This window comes from Nematostella vectensis, chromosome 4, assembly GCF_932526225.1.
Source record: "Nematostella vectensis chromosome 4, jaNemVect1.1, whole genome shotgun sequence".
NCBI classification, from domain to species: Eukaryota; Metazoa; Cnidaria; class Anthozoa; order Actiniaria; family Edwardsiidae; genus Nematostella; species Nematostella vectensis.
Window position 1 is genome coordinate 13,301,547 of NC_064037.1, and position 16,782 is coordinate 13,318,328.

Here is a 16,782-nt window from a genome sequence, read left to right on the forward strand (position 1 = left end):
ACGGTGTATCTGTACACGGGCAATATTCGGCAAAGCTTCGGCATTCAATCGGTACTAGTACTCTCCACCCCCCCCCCCCCCCTCCCATAAAAAAACATTTTGCACATGCTGAATGATCGCCTTGTTTACGAGTTTCGCGGCCTCCCAAGTGAGGAGAAATTCAAGGGCGGTTTTTGAGAGGATGCGACAGATGACAGAATCGGAGACGAGAGTTATTTGGAAGAGTGCGGACGCTGTGTGTTTTGACGTAGACAGCACGGTGGTAACAGGGGAGGCCATAGATGAACTCGCGTCCTTCTGTGGCCGGGGCGAAGAAGTTGCCGAATGGTTCGTTTGCTGAATTACCTATACTTAGACAGTAGAAACCTGACAAATCCAGCTCTGAAGGAAAACATGAATCACGCATGTTTTGTCAGAGTCTGGATGGGTGTTCTGTTGATCCCGCGTTTCCATGTAATTTTTTAGTCTGTACGGAGTTGGCTGGACACCCGTGCAGCCAAAAGATGTACTCGGCTAAAATACATATTTGTAATCCTTACAAGTACTACCATATCGATGTTCCCAATTCGAAATCGTGTCCCTTGACCTCGAAATTTAGAGCTAAGCATTTGAGCAAAAACACGCTTATTCGCTTATTCGAGCTTGGCACTAACAAGTAATCAGACATTTGAAACCCCCACCCCATGGTCCCGGGGAAGTGTGGGAGTTTAGAGCACTTTTGTACTAGAATCTGTCCCGAGGGGGTGGGGGAATTTACAGTTTTTGAATCTATGACTTGTCCCCATCCTATTTTTTTTTTGTTTTTTTAGTAACTGTTATCTTCATAGTTATTGGTACAAATGTACTTGCAGAAGGGAACTGGCTTTGAAAGATAAAGGTTTATTTCAGATGACTCGTTGTCAGATAGTTGCCTATAGTTTGCATCCCGAGGGGTAGGGGCATTTGAATGCAGTTTTGTTTCAAGGGGTTGGGGGGTTTCTCAGTTTTGTTGTGCGTCAAAGTCTAATCCCCCACCATTCCCCGGGACCATAGGGGTTTCAATTGACTAGTGCATTATTTGCAGCATCTTTATTGTGGCTCATATAGCTCCATTGTTTTAAACCACAAAGTACAGCAGATATTGTGTGTCATTTGGTAGGACAAGGAGGGCAATGGGAGGAGGAGTGTCATTCAGAGAAGCCTTGGAGAATAGGTTAAAGATAATCCAACCCTCATCCAAACAGGTATACCATGACATGGCCCAAAGTGGAAACTTATCTATATCAGACCCATAGCCAAAATTTTGAGTGGGGGGGGGGGGGGTCGTTTACCCATTTAGCAGACCATTTTCTCTTAGATAGCTTGCCCTAGCTTGCAGTGGTACGCAATTTTCCTTCATTAGGGCAGACCTTCCAGTCCAGTGGGGTGGTTCTTCCAAACCCCTCGAACCCCCCCCCCCTGGCTATGGGCCTATATATGGTCTAGCAATTTATTATAAACAACCTATCCAAAAATATCAACATTAAAAACTCCACAATCAGAAAGTCATGGGCAGTTCCAGGAGTTCCTTGGGGAGGCGAAGCAAGGGTATTGGGAAAGGGCCAGATTTATTGTTTTTCCACAAATTTTCTTATATTTCTTGTATTTTTAGGCAAAATATCTAAAAAAAATAAGGCGGGTCAGGGACTGCTAGATCCACTCCTGCAAGTGATGTAAAATTCTAAAATTATCTATTTTGTTTTAGCTGGAAGAGTTCATTAAGAGTAATAAGTTGGAATTGACTCCATTTGTCAGGTAAGAATTATCACATACTTTCTCTCTATATATATATATTTAGGTACTCGCTTGTGTTTTTTAGAAGTGATCTTGATACTGCTTTTCATGTTGTTTTTTTTAATCCTCTTAATTTACTATAGCTACTGGGTGCCAGCAAACATGGATTTTATTGATGCCTCTTGTATTCTATTGTATTCTATAGCTACTGGTTAATGCCTTTCAGGAATGTAATTGATTGTCTCCTCTCCCATGGCACACAAGTATATCTTGTCTCTGGAGGCTTCCAGAGTATTCTAGAACCAATAGCAAAAGACCTTGGAATACCCAAAACCAATGTCTTTGCAAATAAAATCCTGTTTAACTCAAATGGTATGTTTTTTTAATCATTTACTCATTTAATCATTCTGTTTATACTGATTTTGTTTTGTTCTGTTTTTTTTTTTTGTTTGTTTTTTTATATACAACTATAGCCAATGAGCTAATACTGTATGACTGGGTTTGTGCAACTTCAGGTGATTACTGTGGCTTTGATAAAGAGGCATTTACATCATCATCAGGAGGGAAGGCGAGAGTTGTGCAGTTACTGAAAGACAAATATCAGTACAAAAGGTATTATTACTATCATTTTATTTTAAAAAATAGTAAGGGAAAGGTCATTTATTATCCCAAGGGGGGGGGGGGGGGGGGGGCGTGAGGATACTGTGGGGGGGCTTCAAGAAATTTTTGAAGTCTCAAATGGGGGGGAGGGGGGGGTGAAAGTGTTTGGATTTTGAATCTGGGTGTTGTATCTACCATATAATCTGACGGGCAGTTATTGGGTATGCACAATCCAGGAGTCCAGGACACGTATTAAGCCACATTTTATCTATGCAATGCAAACCTGTATACACCATAAACACATCTTTTTATGGTTTCCTCTATATTATATTATAAAGTGCTTATGTTCCATATCTAATATATAAACAAAACGTTTTTTTGCTATAAGCGCTCATTCTTTTCTTGTGCTGCACTTTTCTTACAAGGGAGAAGATCTTTTTACTTCTTTTACGTCATCTTTAGCATCAACCATTATCAGGTTGCAACCTGGAGCTAGTTGCATCTTTGAGAAATTGAGTGCCTTCACTTTTCCTGAATTGTTTTCAGCCAATTTATTCCCCTCCGCTTTCTGTCCAGCTTGCAGCTAATCTCTTGATTGTGTTCCTTTGACATTGTCATTGCCATTCCTTCCCTTGCTTCTTCTTTCTTCTATTTTCGGGAGGGGGGGGGGCATTGAAAATTTTGTTACTCCTGAAGTGGGGTTAGCTAATTTTGTCCCTTACTTTTATCAAAATTCTCACGCCCCCCCCCCCCCTCGGGATAATAAATGAACTTTTCCTAATAAGAATAATATCTCACATAGTATATAGTATAATAATTCTTTAAATCTAACTGTACATTTTAAATTTCAGGAGTCTCCCTGATTTGTGCAAGCGCTTGTGCAGCGCTATGAGTTAATAAAGTTATTAATTAATTCATTATCAGACAAACCTATTTCCTAACCTTCAAATTAAGCATGTTCATGATTAATAATGGTAACAATAATTATATTTTTTTGATACATTAATAATAATATAGTATTATAATACAGCGCCACATTTCTTGTGTATATGATCTTTAAATGCACTTTCCAGTTCATTAAGATTATTTTTTTAAATATGCTAATTGTAATACCGAAACAATATCATCTAACTGATGTCTATTTGCTACTGTATACACCTCATTTCTGACAGACTGGTTATTATGGAGATTAAGCATTTTATTGTTCATACCTCATTTCTTGACAGACTGGTTGTTGTAGGAGATAAAGCATTTTATGTTAACTCCTCATTTCTTGACAGACTGGTTGTTATAGGAGATGGAGTGACTGACATGGAGGCGTGTCCTCCTGCGGTAAGTTATGCATGTCTCCCGCATCCCCTTAGATTTTGAGCATGTCAATAATTAAAATAAAGTATCCAATGTTTCAGAGAATTGCCCTTCACCCAGGCATATGCCAATGATTTAGGTGGTTGTAAAAAGTACAAATGTAATAAAAGACTGTAATATCGATCACAAATCTAATGATTTTTTATCACAAATGTAATTTATACAGGCTAACTTTTTTACTACATGTATTGGTTAAATCTCAATGTTATGATTTTTGTATGACATTGCATTTGTGACTTTTATTATTGTGTACAAGGAAATTGATTCTTATTATGAAGTTCACAGCCCCTGTTTTCCCATCACAATATTCCTAGGCATTTAAAGCTTCTTGCACATTATTCATACAGCCTATTGTGCTTGTAGGATGCATTTATTGGATTTGGTGGTAATGTGGTACGAGAACAAGTCAAAGCAAATGCTCCCTGGTTTGTGACAGATTTCAAGGTGTTACTGGATGCATTATGAAACATACCAACTCTTGGATACACCCAAGATATTGTCAAGTTATGCCTAAGGCATTTATGAAACAATTTGACATAATATTATATTGGAAACACCTAAGACATTAGACACGCTGAAGACATACATTGGATACGTCCCACATCTTCCAACTCATTGGACACCCAAAGCTCATTTGAAACATCCAAGACATTAGTGAGATGCATCCAATGTATTTATGAGACATGCTGAAGACCTACATTGGACACATCCCTTTCTATTGACATGAGTCAATAGAAAGTCAACAAGGCACGTAGTCTAAACGAGAACAAGTAATCTAATCGTTTTAGTATAAATCCACTGACATACTACTTTCGAAAAGAAAGATATCAAATTTGTTTTGGTTTGGGTGCTATAAAGTCTAGATGTGTAAATGTTTTATGATTTTTATTGAAAAGATATTATTACCCTGTCACCACTTGCAAAGCATCGAAAATAATCTATATTTTATACACTTCCTTCAAACAACGTTGAAGCAGAGAACACATTGCCTTGAATAATGAAATAATTGTAATTTATAACTATCCAGGTTTTAAAATGTGTAGAACCTTTATTATTTTTGTATTTCTAAATACCTACATACATTACTTTCATTCCCATTCCATTGCCATTACTTCAACTTGTTACCCATGATGCACCACTTGTTTTCTGACTTGATGGCCTACTTGATGTATTGCAGGGATTTCTGCACACCACAATATTTTAATAGGGGGGGGACGTTAGGTTTTGCGGTATTGACCCTTTCTTTGTACAAGATTGCGGTAAAAGAGCAAAAACATGCGGTGATATGGTATTTCAAAACACTGCGAGATGCGAGATTTTGCTTTTTAAACGGCGGTATTGCGGTTAAAAATGTTGCGGTGTTAACTGGATGTCGCGCATGCTCTTCAAAACCTCGTCCTTCTGTGCGGCATGTGATATTTTCGAAAATTTTGTGCAGTATTGCGGTAATTAGACCCCCCCCCCCCCCCAACGTCTCCCCCTTTAATGGGTTTTTGTTTGTCGGCTTTCTTTTGTTTTCTTTTCACCTAGTTTCTAGAACGGCTTGATGGTACAATGCAAATAGCATTTTACAACAGTTGATTCCTGGATACTCAAGAATCAAGATATATGTTAACGAGACCATAGTTGCTACCTTTCAATCAAGGTCTTGAAAGCACTATTATTCTGTTATTTTTTTATGATTTGTTTGAAAAAATGTAACATCCCATAAAGCCCTTATCCAAAGTTCACTTGACAAGAAATTCTAATTCTAATTTATTTCTCAGACTACACATTTGATGCACTTCTTGATCCCGTAAGAAGTGCAAACCATGCATGTGTAACCCTTGTGGGTGTTACCAAATGCAGGCCGTTCACAGATGAAGCACTTCTTGTGACCTGGAGCCACAAATGGCTTGTGCTTTTGGCAGAGCATGGCGATGTGTTTGTCCTGCTTGAAGGGTACATGTGCGCCACAGATAACACAGCAGTCCTTATTGAGTCCCGCTATCTGGCCAAGACCTCTGTGCTGCATACTACACATATGACAGAGGGTCACCTCCTCACTGAACGCTGGGGACTGTGGGATTATCTGACCGCATAGAAGAAACTGGAACAAAGGAAAAACCAAAATGAGACGGCCAACATTCACGACCTACATGAATGAAATCCCTCCTTTGACGGCATCGACCACACGAACCCCCTTCCATAGAGCCAACCCAGCCCCCTTCTACTGTAGCCACCAAAACTTCCCTTTTAATGTACCTTATAACACTTACTTTTCGCGACGTCAAAATTTTGCGATTTTGAGATGGCGATATATCGCGACACTTTATTTTCGCGATTTTCTTATTATCGTTAAAACCAGATCACTTTATATTCGCGATTTCGCGATTTTGGGATAATAAAATCAAGCAAAACAAGTGGAATTAAAATGTGCTGTAATCATCAAAACTGAAACAATTTAAAAAATGCGTGGACTTATTTTCATTAAAATAAGTCCAACTCAACCCCTTACCGTACTAGACAAGGTGTTTCCATAAAGCTTATTAAACGGCCAATATTCCCCCAAAGGCTTCTTGTGTACTCACTTAATTTTCGCGACACTTAATTTTCGCGTCACTTTATTTACGCGAATCTTTTATCATCGCGAAATTAAAGTGACGCGAAAATTAAGTGTAATTAGGTATTCAACACAGTCTCCCTACAAATCTAGTCACATCAGTCGTATAGGAGAAAGCATTTTTATGGGTGTTTTTCTGAGGAGACAATAGAGAGAATAATGAAGTGAAATACTCATTTTGCGAGGTGCATCATTTCCTTGTGTCCCTAGAATGCATTTACTCGCACCCAAATTTAATCAATTAGTTTCATAAGTCTATTTTAGCACCCCGTTTTTCGCGGGTAAGCATTAAGTTATCCCGCCATAGTGATTTTACAAAACGTGCGACAATTTCAAGTTTGCTGATATCTTATTTGGGACAACAAAGCAACAAATTCTCTCTATACAAAGGAAAATCACTCGAGGAATTTGCTTGCATAACGTATCCACAGAAAAGAATTTTAGGGAATACAAACGATACAGTAGATTAAAAATAGAATAATTTATTTAACGTCGATAATGTGGGAGCAGTTTCCTAAACTCCTGAGCTCGGAGAGCTGCTCGACAAAAGCGTAATGAATGTCATCGGAGATTATTTCTCCTAAAAAAATATTCCCCTAAAATACTAGGTAATCCGGCCCCTTTATACTACTTACCAATCAGTCACCAAGCACACTCTTTATCTACAGTCATAACACTGGTTCTTCCATTACGCCACACTTATCACACATTTACCTTGTAATACTGGTTTTTCCATACGCTGTTCCTCCGTTGAGCCCTGACGTCATTTCGCAGAAAACCCAACAGTCTTTTCTTGTCCCCTGCCTGTTTTAACTGATCAGGAATAATTTCACTTGCGCGAGAATCGCTTTTACTTTTGTACTGAAAGTAATCCGCGATCCGCTTGTGCCATTCCTGTTTTTGCTTGACATCACCTAACAATGAGTCTTTGGCAATCTAAAAAGAAAGGGAATTGAAAACAAGAATAAATTGCAAAAGGTGGTACGTCAGCCGTATTTACCTGATATGGTCGATAGGGGGCGGAACTTTAGGTATACACCTAATTAGGAAAATGTTGTCAGTGCAAATTGCGAATGGCAGTTCCAAGACCGAAATGTGTTTATAAATTAACTCCAGCGATGCTAGTGCTATACAGCCGTCGCTAGCCTCTAATTGATAATTGTATGGTAGAGCCATCTTCTCATGCAGTCGCTTAAAATAGTGAGACGCATTTTACCATCAGGTGGCCATTTGCTAATCGCACATTTGCTTTTGCACTGACAACGTTTTTGAAATTTGAGTATTTACCTGATATGGGGGTGATAACGTTAGGTATATTTACCTATGATTGATGTCGGTGGTATGTTAGGTGTGTTTACCTGATATGTCGATAGGAGTGGTACGTTGGTATATTTACCTGGTATAGGGGTGATATATTGTCGATCGGGGTGGTATGTTAGCTGTGTTTACCTGGCTAATAGACGCGTGGAAAAAGTCCACCCTCTCTTCTTGGTTGTACTCGTTTGTTCTGCGTAAAAACGGCTTGAGAGTGCGGCGTACAACTGCCCATTGCATCATGGGTAGTTGTTGATCCGGGTCTTCACTCAAGATCCATCGTAGCTCTTGCTCATCTAGCCCACTTCCAGCACAACCCAACACGCTGAGAACCTGGATAAGAAACAATATCAGCATCGAAACGCATGCAGATAAGTCTCATGGAAAAAAGTAGCGAAGTCTATGTACCAGTTTTTTTTTTCCATCTATATATATAACAATATCACTGGCAATTACGGGGAAACCTCTTCCAAGTCATATTTTCCAAAGTCGGCAAACTTCACCATCATCGACGTATGCTTAACCCAATGACGCCTCAACCAGCCTGTACCGCCCGTGAGAAGCTGCCAGCCAAAAATAGCCAGTAATCAATGGGTTAAGGCATCTTTTGACATTTTATTCCACGGTCGTTGATACTAGACTTGGTCAACAAATACCTTCCCGTCGAAGAAAGCAGGGAAAGATACCTTTTCCACATTCCTGAACTCATCCTCATCGATGAACCTCTTGAGAATAAACTCTAGAAGTCCCTTGAGATACTCGGGCAGGCTTTTGATATGATCTGTGACTCGCTCAAACACCCCAAACACTCGCAGCTCTTCGCATGCCAGGGATAGCCACAACGGGTTGGCGGCCCCTTCCATCGACACCAGCATGTCAAGCTGCTCTTGATCCAGTTTCTGTGATCAATATGGAAAAATCCGTTATATTGTACACTCTAATAAGAGATAAGCAGAAAGTTTACCTTGTGCACATAAGAATATTGCAATGTAATTGATTGGCAAGGTCTCGTTCGATAGATAAAATTTCTAATTTCTTTTTAATACTCATGATTCGTCTTCTGCGTTTAACGAGTCACATTTATCTAATCTCACCTTATTGTAGATGCCGAGTAAATGTTGAACCATCTCTTTTCTCGAGGTTTCATCAAGCTCTTCAATGTAAACTTCACAAGGGCAGGGCTTGCGGTCTTCATTTATCAACATGCGGACTGAACGACTGCTCTCCACTGCACTCACTATTACACGAACATTAGAAGGACACCCGGTCTGGAGCCAGTCGAGATGACTCGACCCATGATCAGCATCTGCAAGCTAAACACGAAAAACATAACAACATTCTGTTTACACATAATGTATTGCAGATGGTCAATGTAAAAAATTCAAGGTGATGTAAAAGAGGTGGGGTCGGTTACCTGGTTCAGGGCATCGATAATAATGACAACCTTCTTGTTCAATTTCCCAGCTTCATTCAAGACATTTTTTAAGTGTTTCTTTAAAAGGTCCATTGACAAATCTTCATCATCATTTTCATCATCATGTTCCTTGTTGGTATCCTTGTGCCCTTATAGAACAAAGTCATTGTTGTCAATTCTTTCTAGTGCCCTTATAGAACGAAGTCATTGTTGTCAATTCTTCCTAGTGCCCTTATAGAACGAAGTCATTGTTGTCAATTCTTTCTAGTGCCCTTATAATACGAAGTCATTGTTGTCGATTCTTTCTAGTGCCCTTATAGAACGAAGTCATTGTTGTCAATTCTTTCTAGTGCCCTTATAGAACGAAGTCATTGTTGTCAATTCTTTCTAGTGCCCTTATAGAACAAAGTCATTGTCGTTGTCAATTCTTTCTAGTGCCCTTATAGAACGAAGTCATTGTTGTCAATTCTTTCTAGTGCCCTTATAGAACAAAGTCATTGTTGTCAATTCTTTCTAGTGTCCTTATAGAACGAAGTCATTGTTGTGAATTCCTTCTAGTGCCTTTATAGAACGAAGTCATTGTTGTCAATTCTTTCTAGTGCCCTTATAGAACGAAGTCATTGTCGTCAATTCTTTCTAGTTCCCTTATAGAACAAAGTCATTGTTGTCAATTCTTTCTAGTGCCCTTATAGAACAAAGTCATTGTTGTTAATTCTTTCTAGTGCCCTTATAGAACAAAGTCATTGTTGTCAATTCTTTCTAGTGCCCTTATAGAACGAAGTCATTTTTGTCAATTCTTTCTAGTGCCCTTATAGAACAAAGTCATTGTGTTTTCTGTTGTCTATACGCCATAGCCAGTTAGCTTGTGCCTTTATATAACAAGCCATCATATTCTGTTATATTTCTTTGACAAAAATCACGCGGGTTTTAATACAACTATAAATCTTTATAGTTGCCGCCCATGCTCATGGATATATTTGATGTATTTGTTGAATAGTACCAATGGATATATGTTACCTGTATAATGTGTAATGTCTCGGAGCCATGCAAAGAGCCTGTTAACCACCCTCAATGGGCTTGTAGATCCGGGCCCTGAGCCAACAAAATGGTAGAACAGAAGAGAATCGAGCTGAAAAAATTGATACACCATATTTATAAAATTCATTTGCACAGAATTTGTATATTTGTACTAAGTCTAGTTCCTTTTATCGTTTTATCTTGTTTCACATTTTACCACTAGTTTACTGTGCGTATTTATATAAAATATGTTTGTTTTAGCACTGGTGGTTTCTACAAAATGGTTTTGCAAGTATTAAAACAGTAACAAAGATTATAAGGGGAAGAGAGACATGTTTTCTTCTTCTTCCAGTCTCCCTTCTCTCAGTCAATGGTCTGTCATCCCTTTTAAGTCTTGGACCATATAGACCGTGCAAGGTTGCCAGCATTTCCCCTGAATGTCCTCAATAATGGCTACCTTCTTTGCCTCCAATGTGCAGTAGGCCACAAGTGACGATTTGCCCGACCCAGGGACCCCCTGGACAAGCATTATTGGCCTGCTATCAGACTCCTCATTTCCAAGAGGTTCGTGTTCTCTTGTGATGTATTCCATGACCTGTTTGACCTCATTATGGCGACCCAGGAGCAAAGCACCACGTGATCTAACAAAACTATCATGGGCAGCAGCCTCTGAAAACAATAAGAATTAATTTAAAGTACATGATTATTGACATATAAAATCTTTTTTGTCAGCATGCATGGTAACGAATACTGAATTCTGATTGATTCTTTGAGTCATATTTTCCTGTCTCTGTTTTCAATCGCGGGCTTGATAACCATTTGTTCCGCTAGCCAAACAACAAAGCATACACTCAAGTTATTTAGCGAGTTATAGGTCGGACCGTATTGGGAAAACTGTGACCGCGTTTTGGAAAATGCTGACCAAACCCCAAAAAAGTTTTTGTTTGCATGACAACAAAGAAAAACGTTGGATAATTAGCATACAAGAATCACAGTTTCTTACATGCCTACTTCATGAAACTATCAAGGTGGCCACGGTAGCGCGCGTCATCCTTATTGGTTTACTTCACAAAATTTTCAAAGTGGCCTTGATAGAGCCCGTCATATCAAAATGTACGTTTCTCACATCCTTATTGGCCTTCTTCACAAAACTATCAAGGTGGCCACGGTAGCGCGCGTCATCCTTATTGGTTTACTTCACAAAATTTTCAAAGTGGCCTTGATAGAGCCCGTCATATCAAAATGTACGTTTCTCACATCCTTATTGGCCTACCTCACAAAACTGTCAAGGTGGCCACGCACTCACATTCTGCAAAATGTCTGGGAACTTCTATAAGGGTTGTATTCACTAATAGAGTACGACTTACATGTAGCAGTATACTCACCAGTTTGTTCCAGGGTTAGTTCCTTCTCCACAACAGGGAATGTCATTTCAATGGCAGCTTTGAAAAACTCCAGGACTCTGTTGCCGAAATCATCAAGCGCTCTCAGACAAACCTGATAAAACCACAGGTAGGAGGGAATTATAGTTAAACAGGGCAATGGCGGTAATGGAAATGCAACTGTATATCATACTGGATTCACATCAACGAGAAGAGATATAGATAATCGGTAAAACGGTAATAATAATAATAATAGGTAAAACGTCCATGGTCCAGTTACCTTTGGTTTGCCTGTGGACTTATCAATGCCAGTATACTCGCAGTTGTAGTCAAACACCTGTCCAGGGAAACGCAACCTAAGCTTCTCCTTCAGCATCTGTTGAATGCAGTATAAGCAAAATATGAACTGTTTGAGGTTTCAAGCCCCAAAAAGGTACAGTATAAATTAAAGCAATTTAGTAACATGAGACATGCCCACACCTTTCCTAATAATTCATAGTCTTCCTTAAAAGGAAAGTTTGGAAAACATGTCTGGAAATCAAACCATAGAAAGAAGAAGAAAATCTGAAGAACCAGGGAACCGATAGACTCATGATACTTCCGAAGCACAAAATTATTTTTTAACCCGAAGCAGCGTTTGGAAAACAGAGAAGTTAGACAAAGAAGTTGGGGAAAATGTCAGTGACCACCGAAGGCAAGATTGGCTACTTGCTGGTCATCACACATGGTTAGTTTTGATTTTGCACCACAACCCAGTCCAGCAAATGTAAGAAATAAGTGAAATGGCATTAAGCAGCAAAATGTGTTATCCTCAAAGTGTTGCCAACAACATCATAGGCAAACGCCAGCTTTCAATGTCTTTTATTACCTGTAATTGTGCCTTGCTGAGAACACTATTATCTATAAATGCTCCCTTCATATCAGTAGGAATTTCATCCAAAAATGCAGGATCGCGGATCATGAAAGCAGCATTAGGGTTTTTGTTTCTGTACGCTGCATGCAGTATTTCCATGTGGGTGATGGATGCGGGGAAGACCCAATCGTAACCTTTCTGGATCTCATTAGGAACATCCGATTCACCTGGCATCCATCCATATCTGAATTCAACAAGTTAAAAAATAGAGGTGGTTTATGGTGACGATAACATGCACTAAAAAATCATGTGACTTTATGGGTGGCAAACTAGTGAGCTCTCAAGGTTTTTAGGGCAAAAATCCAAACAAAAAGCAACCGATTAAGCGCTTATGCATCAGCCATAAAAGGCTTATTGAATGGTGAGATTTGATCAAAGCTGCAAAAACATTTAAAAAAAACAAATTTATGTTTTTGCAATCATACTAAATGAATGATAAATCTAGGTATTGCTATAGAGGCTGAGCTCTATTTGCGAGGCAAGTCATGACAAACACTCAAGTTGGTATTTTTAACAATTTATAATTTATCAACAACAATTATTTCAAAATATATAAACCAGGGTTTAAAATAGTGTCCGGCTGCTGGAGATAGCCTGCTGTTTTCTAGTCTTTCACTGCTCTTTTTTTCTGTATTCCCCTCTCATATTTTGAGTATGCAGGCTTTTTTTTTCACCAAAATCCACAAAGTCGGCAAAAAATTATTATGAACCCTGTATTACAATACAAGTATTATTAAATGTTTATGCCTCAAAGGTTAGGGCAGAGAAAACCGCTTACAGGACGACCTAAAATGCTCTTATTCTAACAGTTCTGTGGTGGTTAAGGAGAAGTTCAAACACATCCTCTCTCAACCAGAGACAAGAGTGGTGACCAGTACATTTGATGTGAGCAAGAAAGCTGTCGATACGCCAACTTTGTTGTGATTTTCGACAGCACAAACAACTCCCCATCAGGAGAAGGTTCAAGTCCATTGTTTGTTAAATGTACATACATTACAAATAAGGAAGATCCTTCTCATAACCATAATAGCCAACTAATTACATTAATAATAACTGTAGTCGTGGAAAGCATAAAATTCCTTATTTTCAAATAATCTTATATGTATCAGGTTGCCCCATTACAGGTAATTCAGAATCCGGAATCCATAAAGAAATGAGACTTGGAATCTGGAATCCATGCTACTTGAATCCAGAATCCACACACTAGGATCCAGAAACCAAGACTTAAGCTGGAATCCGGATTACAAGAATCTTGGAAAACAAAAATGGAATTGGGAATCCACAGAAAAAAAACACATGAAATCGGGAATCCACACACTAGGATCCATAATCCATACACTAAGCACCGAAATCCATACACTAGGCAGGCCCGTACCCAGGATTTTTCTTGGGGGGGGGGGTGCGAAATCCGAAAAAGTGGACCTTATTTTTCCGGGGGGGGGGGGGGGGGGGTAGAATGAGTTCTTTGATAAAAATCTGACCAACCCCGAAAAAACAAAGGGATTTTTTATGTCTTTGCAGTATCTTCATGGGACGTCTATTGTCGAATTGGGCTATGTACCAGAGTGATCTAGCTTATGCTTTTTAGTTTTGTCTACAAATAGCACGTCTATTGGGAACCGAAAGTGGACCTTCAGCTGTTGTGGGGGGGGGGGTGCATTCGCACCTCCTGCACGTCCCTGGGAACAGGCCTGCTAGGATCCGTAATCCATACACTAGGATCCATCCACACACTAGGATCCGTAATCCATACACTAGGATACGTAATCCATACACTAGGATCCTGAATCCATACACTAGGATCCGGATTCCATACACTAGGACCCGGATTCCATACACTAGGATCCGTAATCCATACACTAGGATCCGGATTCCATACACTAGGATCCGTAATCCATACACTAGGATCCGTAATCCATACACTAGGATCCGTAATCCATACACTAGGATCCGGATTCCATACACTAGGATCCGTAATCCATACACTAGGATCCAGATTCCATACACTAGGATCCAGATTCCATACACTAGGATCCGGATTCCATACACTAGGATCCGTAATCCATACACTAGGATCTGTAATCCATACACTAGGATCCGGATTCCAGAACCCTATTGGAGAACCTGTCATGAGTTGAATCAGGCACATACCCAGGATTGACTGAGAAGGAGGAGGTGCGCAGTTATAGGTATCATATGGAAAAAGCAAAGTATTTGAAGATTCCTTAATAAGAAATGACCCCCTTTTTGGCCGCCAAGGGGGGTGTGCGCGCATCCCTCTAAGTAAACACATGTATATGTTACCAATTTTGATTATCCAGTATTTTACAAGTATGAAATATGTTTACTTTACAGGTACATAGCAAGGGGTGGGGAACTAATGACACAATATTTAAAATCATAAGGAAATGACCAGTAAGGCATGGCTGTGCCCCACAGTATTTTCTAAATATTCTGTATCGTGCTTGGAGCAATAATTCAAGACCTACTACAGCTTTGCTCCAATCATGATCATAACATTCTTACTAGGAAGCTGCTCTTGTTATAGTTTTAACAATGATATAAGTATTTATAATACAATGAAACAGAAACAATTTACAAGATGGTATACTTATGGGAATAGAGCCATACCCCTGTTCTACATTATCAACCTTCAGTAAAAATCTAAATGAAAATAAGAAACATTTTCTCAACCTTCTAATGTAGCTCTTCCATTGTTTAAATTGAAGACATACCTCTCTCCAAGCATATTAAGGAAGAAGGGAACTCCGTCGGTCTCCTCCTTGCATTTGTCAATCTCTCCTAGACAAGTCTTTATTGTCATTTCAGTGCTGGAGTACTTAGGCACACCCCAGCGCAGGTCACATTCTATAAGCTGAACACGGCGATGTTCACACCATTCCCGTAGCTCTGGAAACACCTAAAACAGTTGAAAGCTAATACTGAAACAAAGTAAAAAGTCCCCAAAGTCCCCTTTGAACGCTTATGGATCTAGTGATGAGCCGAGAGCAGTGGAACCCTACTATTAAAAAATTTACATAAAGAAAATAATATAAGGAAACCCATGAGAGCATCCCCCCTTTCTTTCTTTCTTTCTTTCTTTCTTTTTACTGGTTTGCTCTCCCCCTTCCCTTATCAGAGCTGGAAGCTGGATACACCCTTGGAAGTAAAAAAAAAAACACTATGAAATCAAGGCTTGATTACATTCTTAAGGCCTAGTTTACCCCAGGTTACTTCCTATAACACTATACAGGTACATGCCTGTGGATAGGGTAAGTTGTTTTTTTTTTTACTGCGGCTTTTCAGAAGCTTGTATTTTCCGCCAAATGAAATAAGCACACCCTCCTGAATAACAGGTTAACTAACACAACTATTTGGGTATTCTGATTGATCCTCCCTTAATTGCAAGCTAACAGGCCCTTGGCGGCAGCCCTATTCCCGGGCAGGAACTGGATACCCCACAAACACACCCGAATCCCCCCCCCCTTCCCCTCACACACACACACACCCTACCTGTGTCAATATATTTCTTTACCAGCTAATAATATTAGATTGGATATTTATAATTACCTTTTTGACAAGAAGCTCTCTTTCTGCGTGATAATCAGTGAACGTGGACGAGACAAACAATCGCACGACCTTCCACCCACCAGAACCTGCAGCGTGGATACCCGGCCTGGCGGCCATCTCATCTTGACAGCCTTCCTCGATTTTCTCCCAACATCTTCTGACTACTTGAGTAGCGTCTTCCTCTGACATCGCCGCCATTTTTTCGCTTGTGCTTGCATGACCGCTATGCCCGGCCTTGTTCTCGGCTGGCTGACTGATGTGACCTGGCTTGAATTCATCTGAACTCATGACTTTAGTTCTAGAGCTATTTTCACTTTCAGTTTCAGTTCTCGACGTATTACCTCCCGTCTCCGGATCAATCACATCGTCTTCGCAATGTGTTATTGTCACTGTGGGAACTCTTTTAAGTGATTTGGTCTTATCTGCATTAAGTTCAGCTTGTTTTAAAGCATTGTTTTCATTTGTTTTGTCTTCTGCTTGGGGTCGTTCGGTTTGTGATTGTGAGGCCTTCCTACTTTCGAGGTCGTACGACTGTCGCTCATTATTGCAAACATTTCCCATTTTGTACACTCAAAGAATGCGAAAGAAGAGAAGTAGTGCTATATGGATGAGTCATCTCAGCTACAGCAAAATCGATAGAGCCAGACCTCTTCAAGCCTCGCTAAGCAACATATTAGTTCCTGTCCGGCTCTTCGAGTGTTCGAGCTCTTTCTTCAGTTTTTTTTTTTTTTTTTAATTTGGGTTTCCTGTGGCGAGTCCGGATTTTATTACTCATTTTTCATTTATTTCTTTAGGTCTTTTTTGACGCTTTGCTTCAACTATGTAACGATGTAACAAATTCTTAACTTGG

The 16,782-nt window shown here is 39.6% G+C and overlaps 2 protein-coding genes across 2 annotated transcripts; one reads left to right on the forward strand and one right to left on the reverse strand.

The window, feature by feature from the left end:
- The first annotated feature begins 109 nt into the window (after positions 1-109).
- On the forward strand, positions 110-4,771 carry LOC5511051 (phosphoserine phosphatase). Its single transcript, XM_001631445.3, has 7 exons — positions 110-327; positions 1,139-1,223; positions 1,724-1,773; positions 1,979-2,124; positions 2,268-2,364; positions 3,633-3,684; positions 4,084-4,771. Exons 1-7 carry the CDS (start codon positions 113-115, stop codon positions 4,183-4,185), a joined length of 747 nt encoding a protein of 248 aa, XP_001631495.3. The 5' UTR covers positions 110-112; the 3' UTR covers positions 4,186-4,771.
- LOC5511071 (TPR repeat-containing protein DDB_G0287407) lies at positions 4,749-16,648 on the reverse strand. Its single transcript, XM_032380281.2, has 13 exons — positions 15,933-16,648; positions 15,098-15,282; positions 12,318-12,546; positions 11,730-11,825; positions 11,453-11,564; positions 10,525-10,736; positions 10,068-10,179; positions 9,051-9,199; positions 8,731-8,949; positions 8,323-8,535; positions 7,772-7,969; positions 7,037-7,258; positions 4,749-5,809 (listed from the first exon to the last, which is right to left on the reverse strand). The coding sequence occupies exons 1-13, from the start codon at positions 16,491-16,493 to the stop codon at positions 5,483-5,485; spliced, it is 2,835 nt and encodes a 944-aa protein (XP_032236172.2). The 5' UTR covers positions 16,494-16,648; the 3' UTR covers positions 4,749-5,482.
- Between the last annotated feature and the right edge of the window lie 134 nt (positions 16,649-16,782).

Excerpts from the sequence above, each read along its gene's own strand:
- LOC5511071 (XM_032380281.2), bottom strand. The coding sequence starts at position 16,493 with ATGGGAAATGTTTGCAATAATGAGCGACAGTCGTACGACCTCGAAAGT. Across the intron at positions 10,737-11,452 it reads ACTAACCCTGGAACAAACTG|AGGCTGCTGCCCATGATAGT; the intron begins GTGAGTATACTG and ends TATTGTTTTCAG. Across the intron at positions 7,970-8,322 it reads AGTTCAGGAATGTGGAAAAG|GTTCTCAGCGTGTTGGGTTG; the intron begins GTATCTTTCCCT and ends TTTCTTATCCAG.
- LOC5511051 (XM_001631445.3), top strand. The coding sequence starts at position 113 with ATGATCGCCTTGTTTACGAGTTTCGCGGCCTCCCAAGTGAGGAGAAAT. Across the intron at positions 2,125-2,267 it reads AATCCTGTTTAACTCAAATG|GTGATTACTGTGGCTTTGAT; the intron begins GTATGTTTTTTT and ends GTGCAACTTCAG. Across the intron at positions 3,685-4,083 it reads TGGAGGCGTGTCCTCCTGCG|GATGCATTTATTGGATTTGG; the intron begins GTAAGTTATGCA and ends TTGTGCTTGTAG.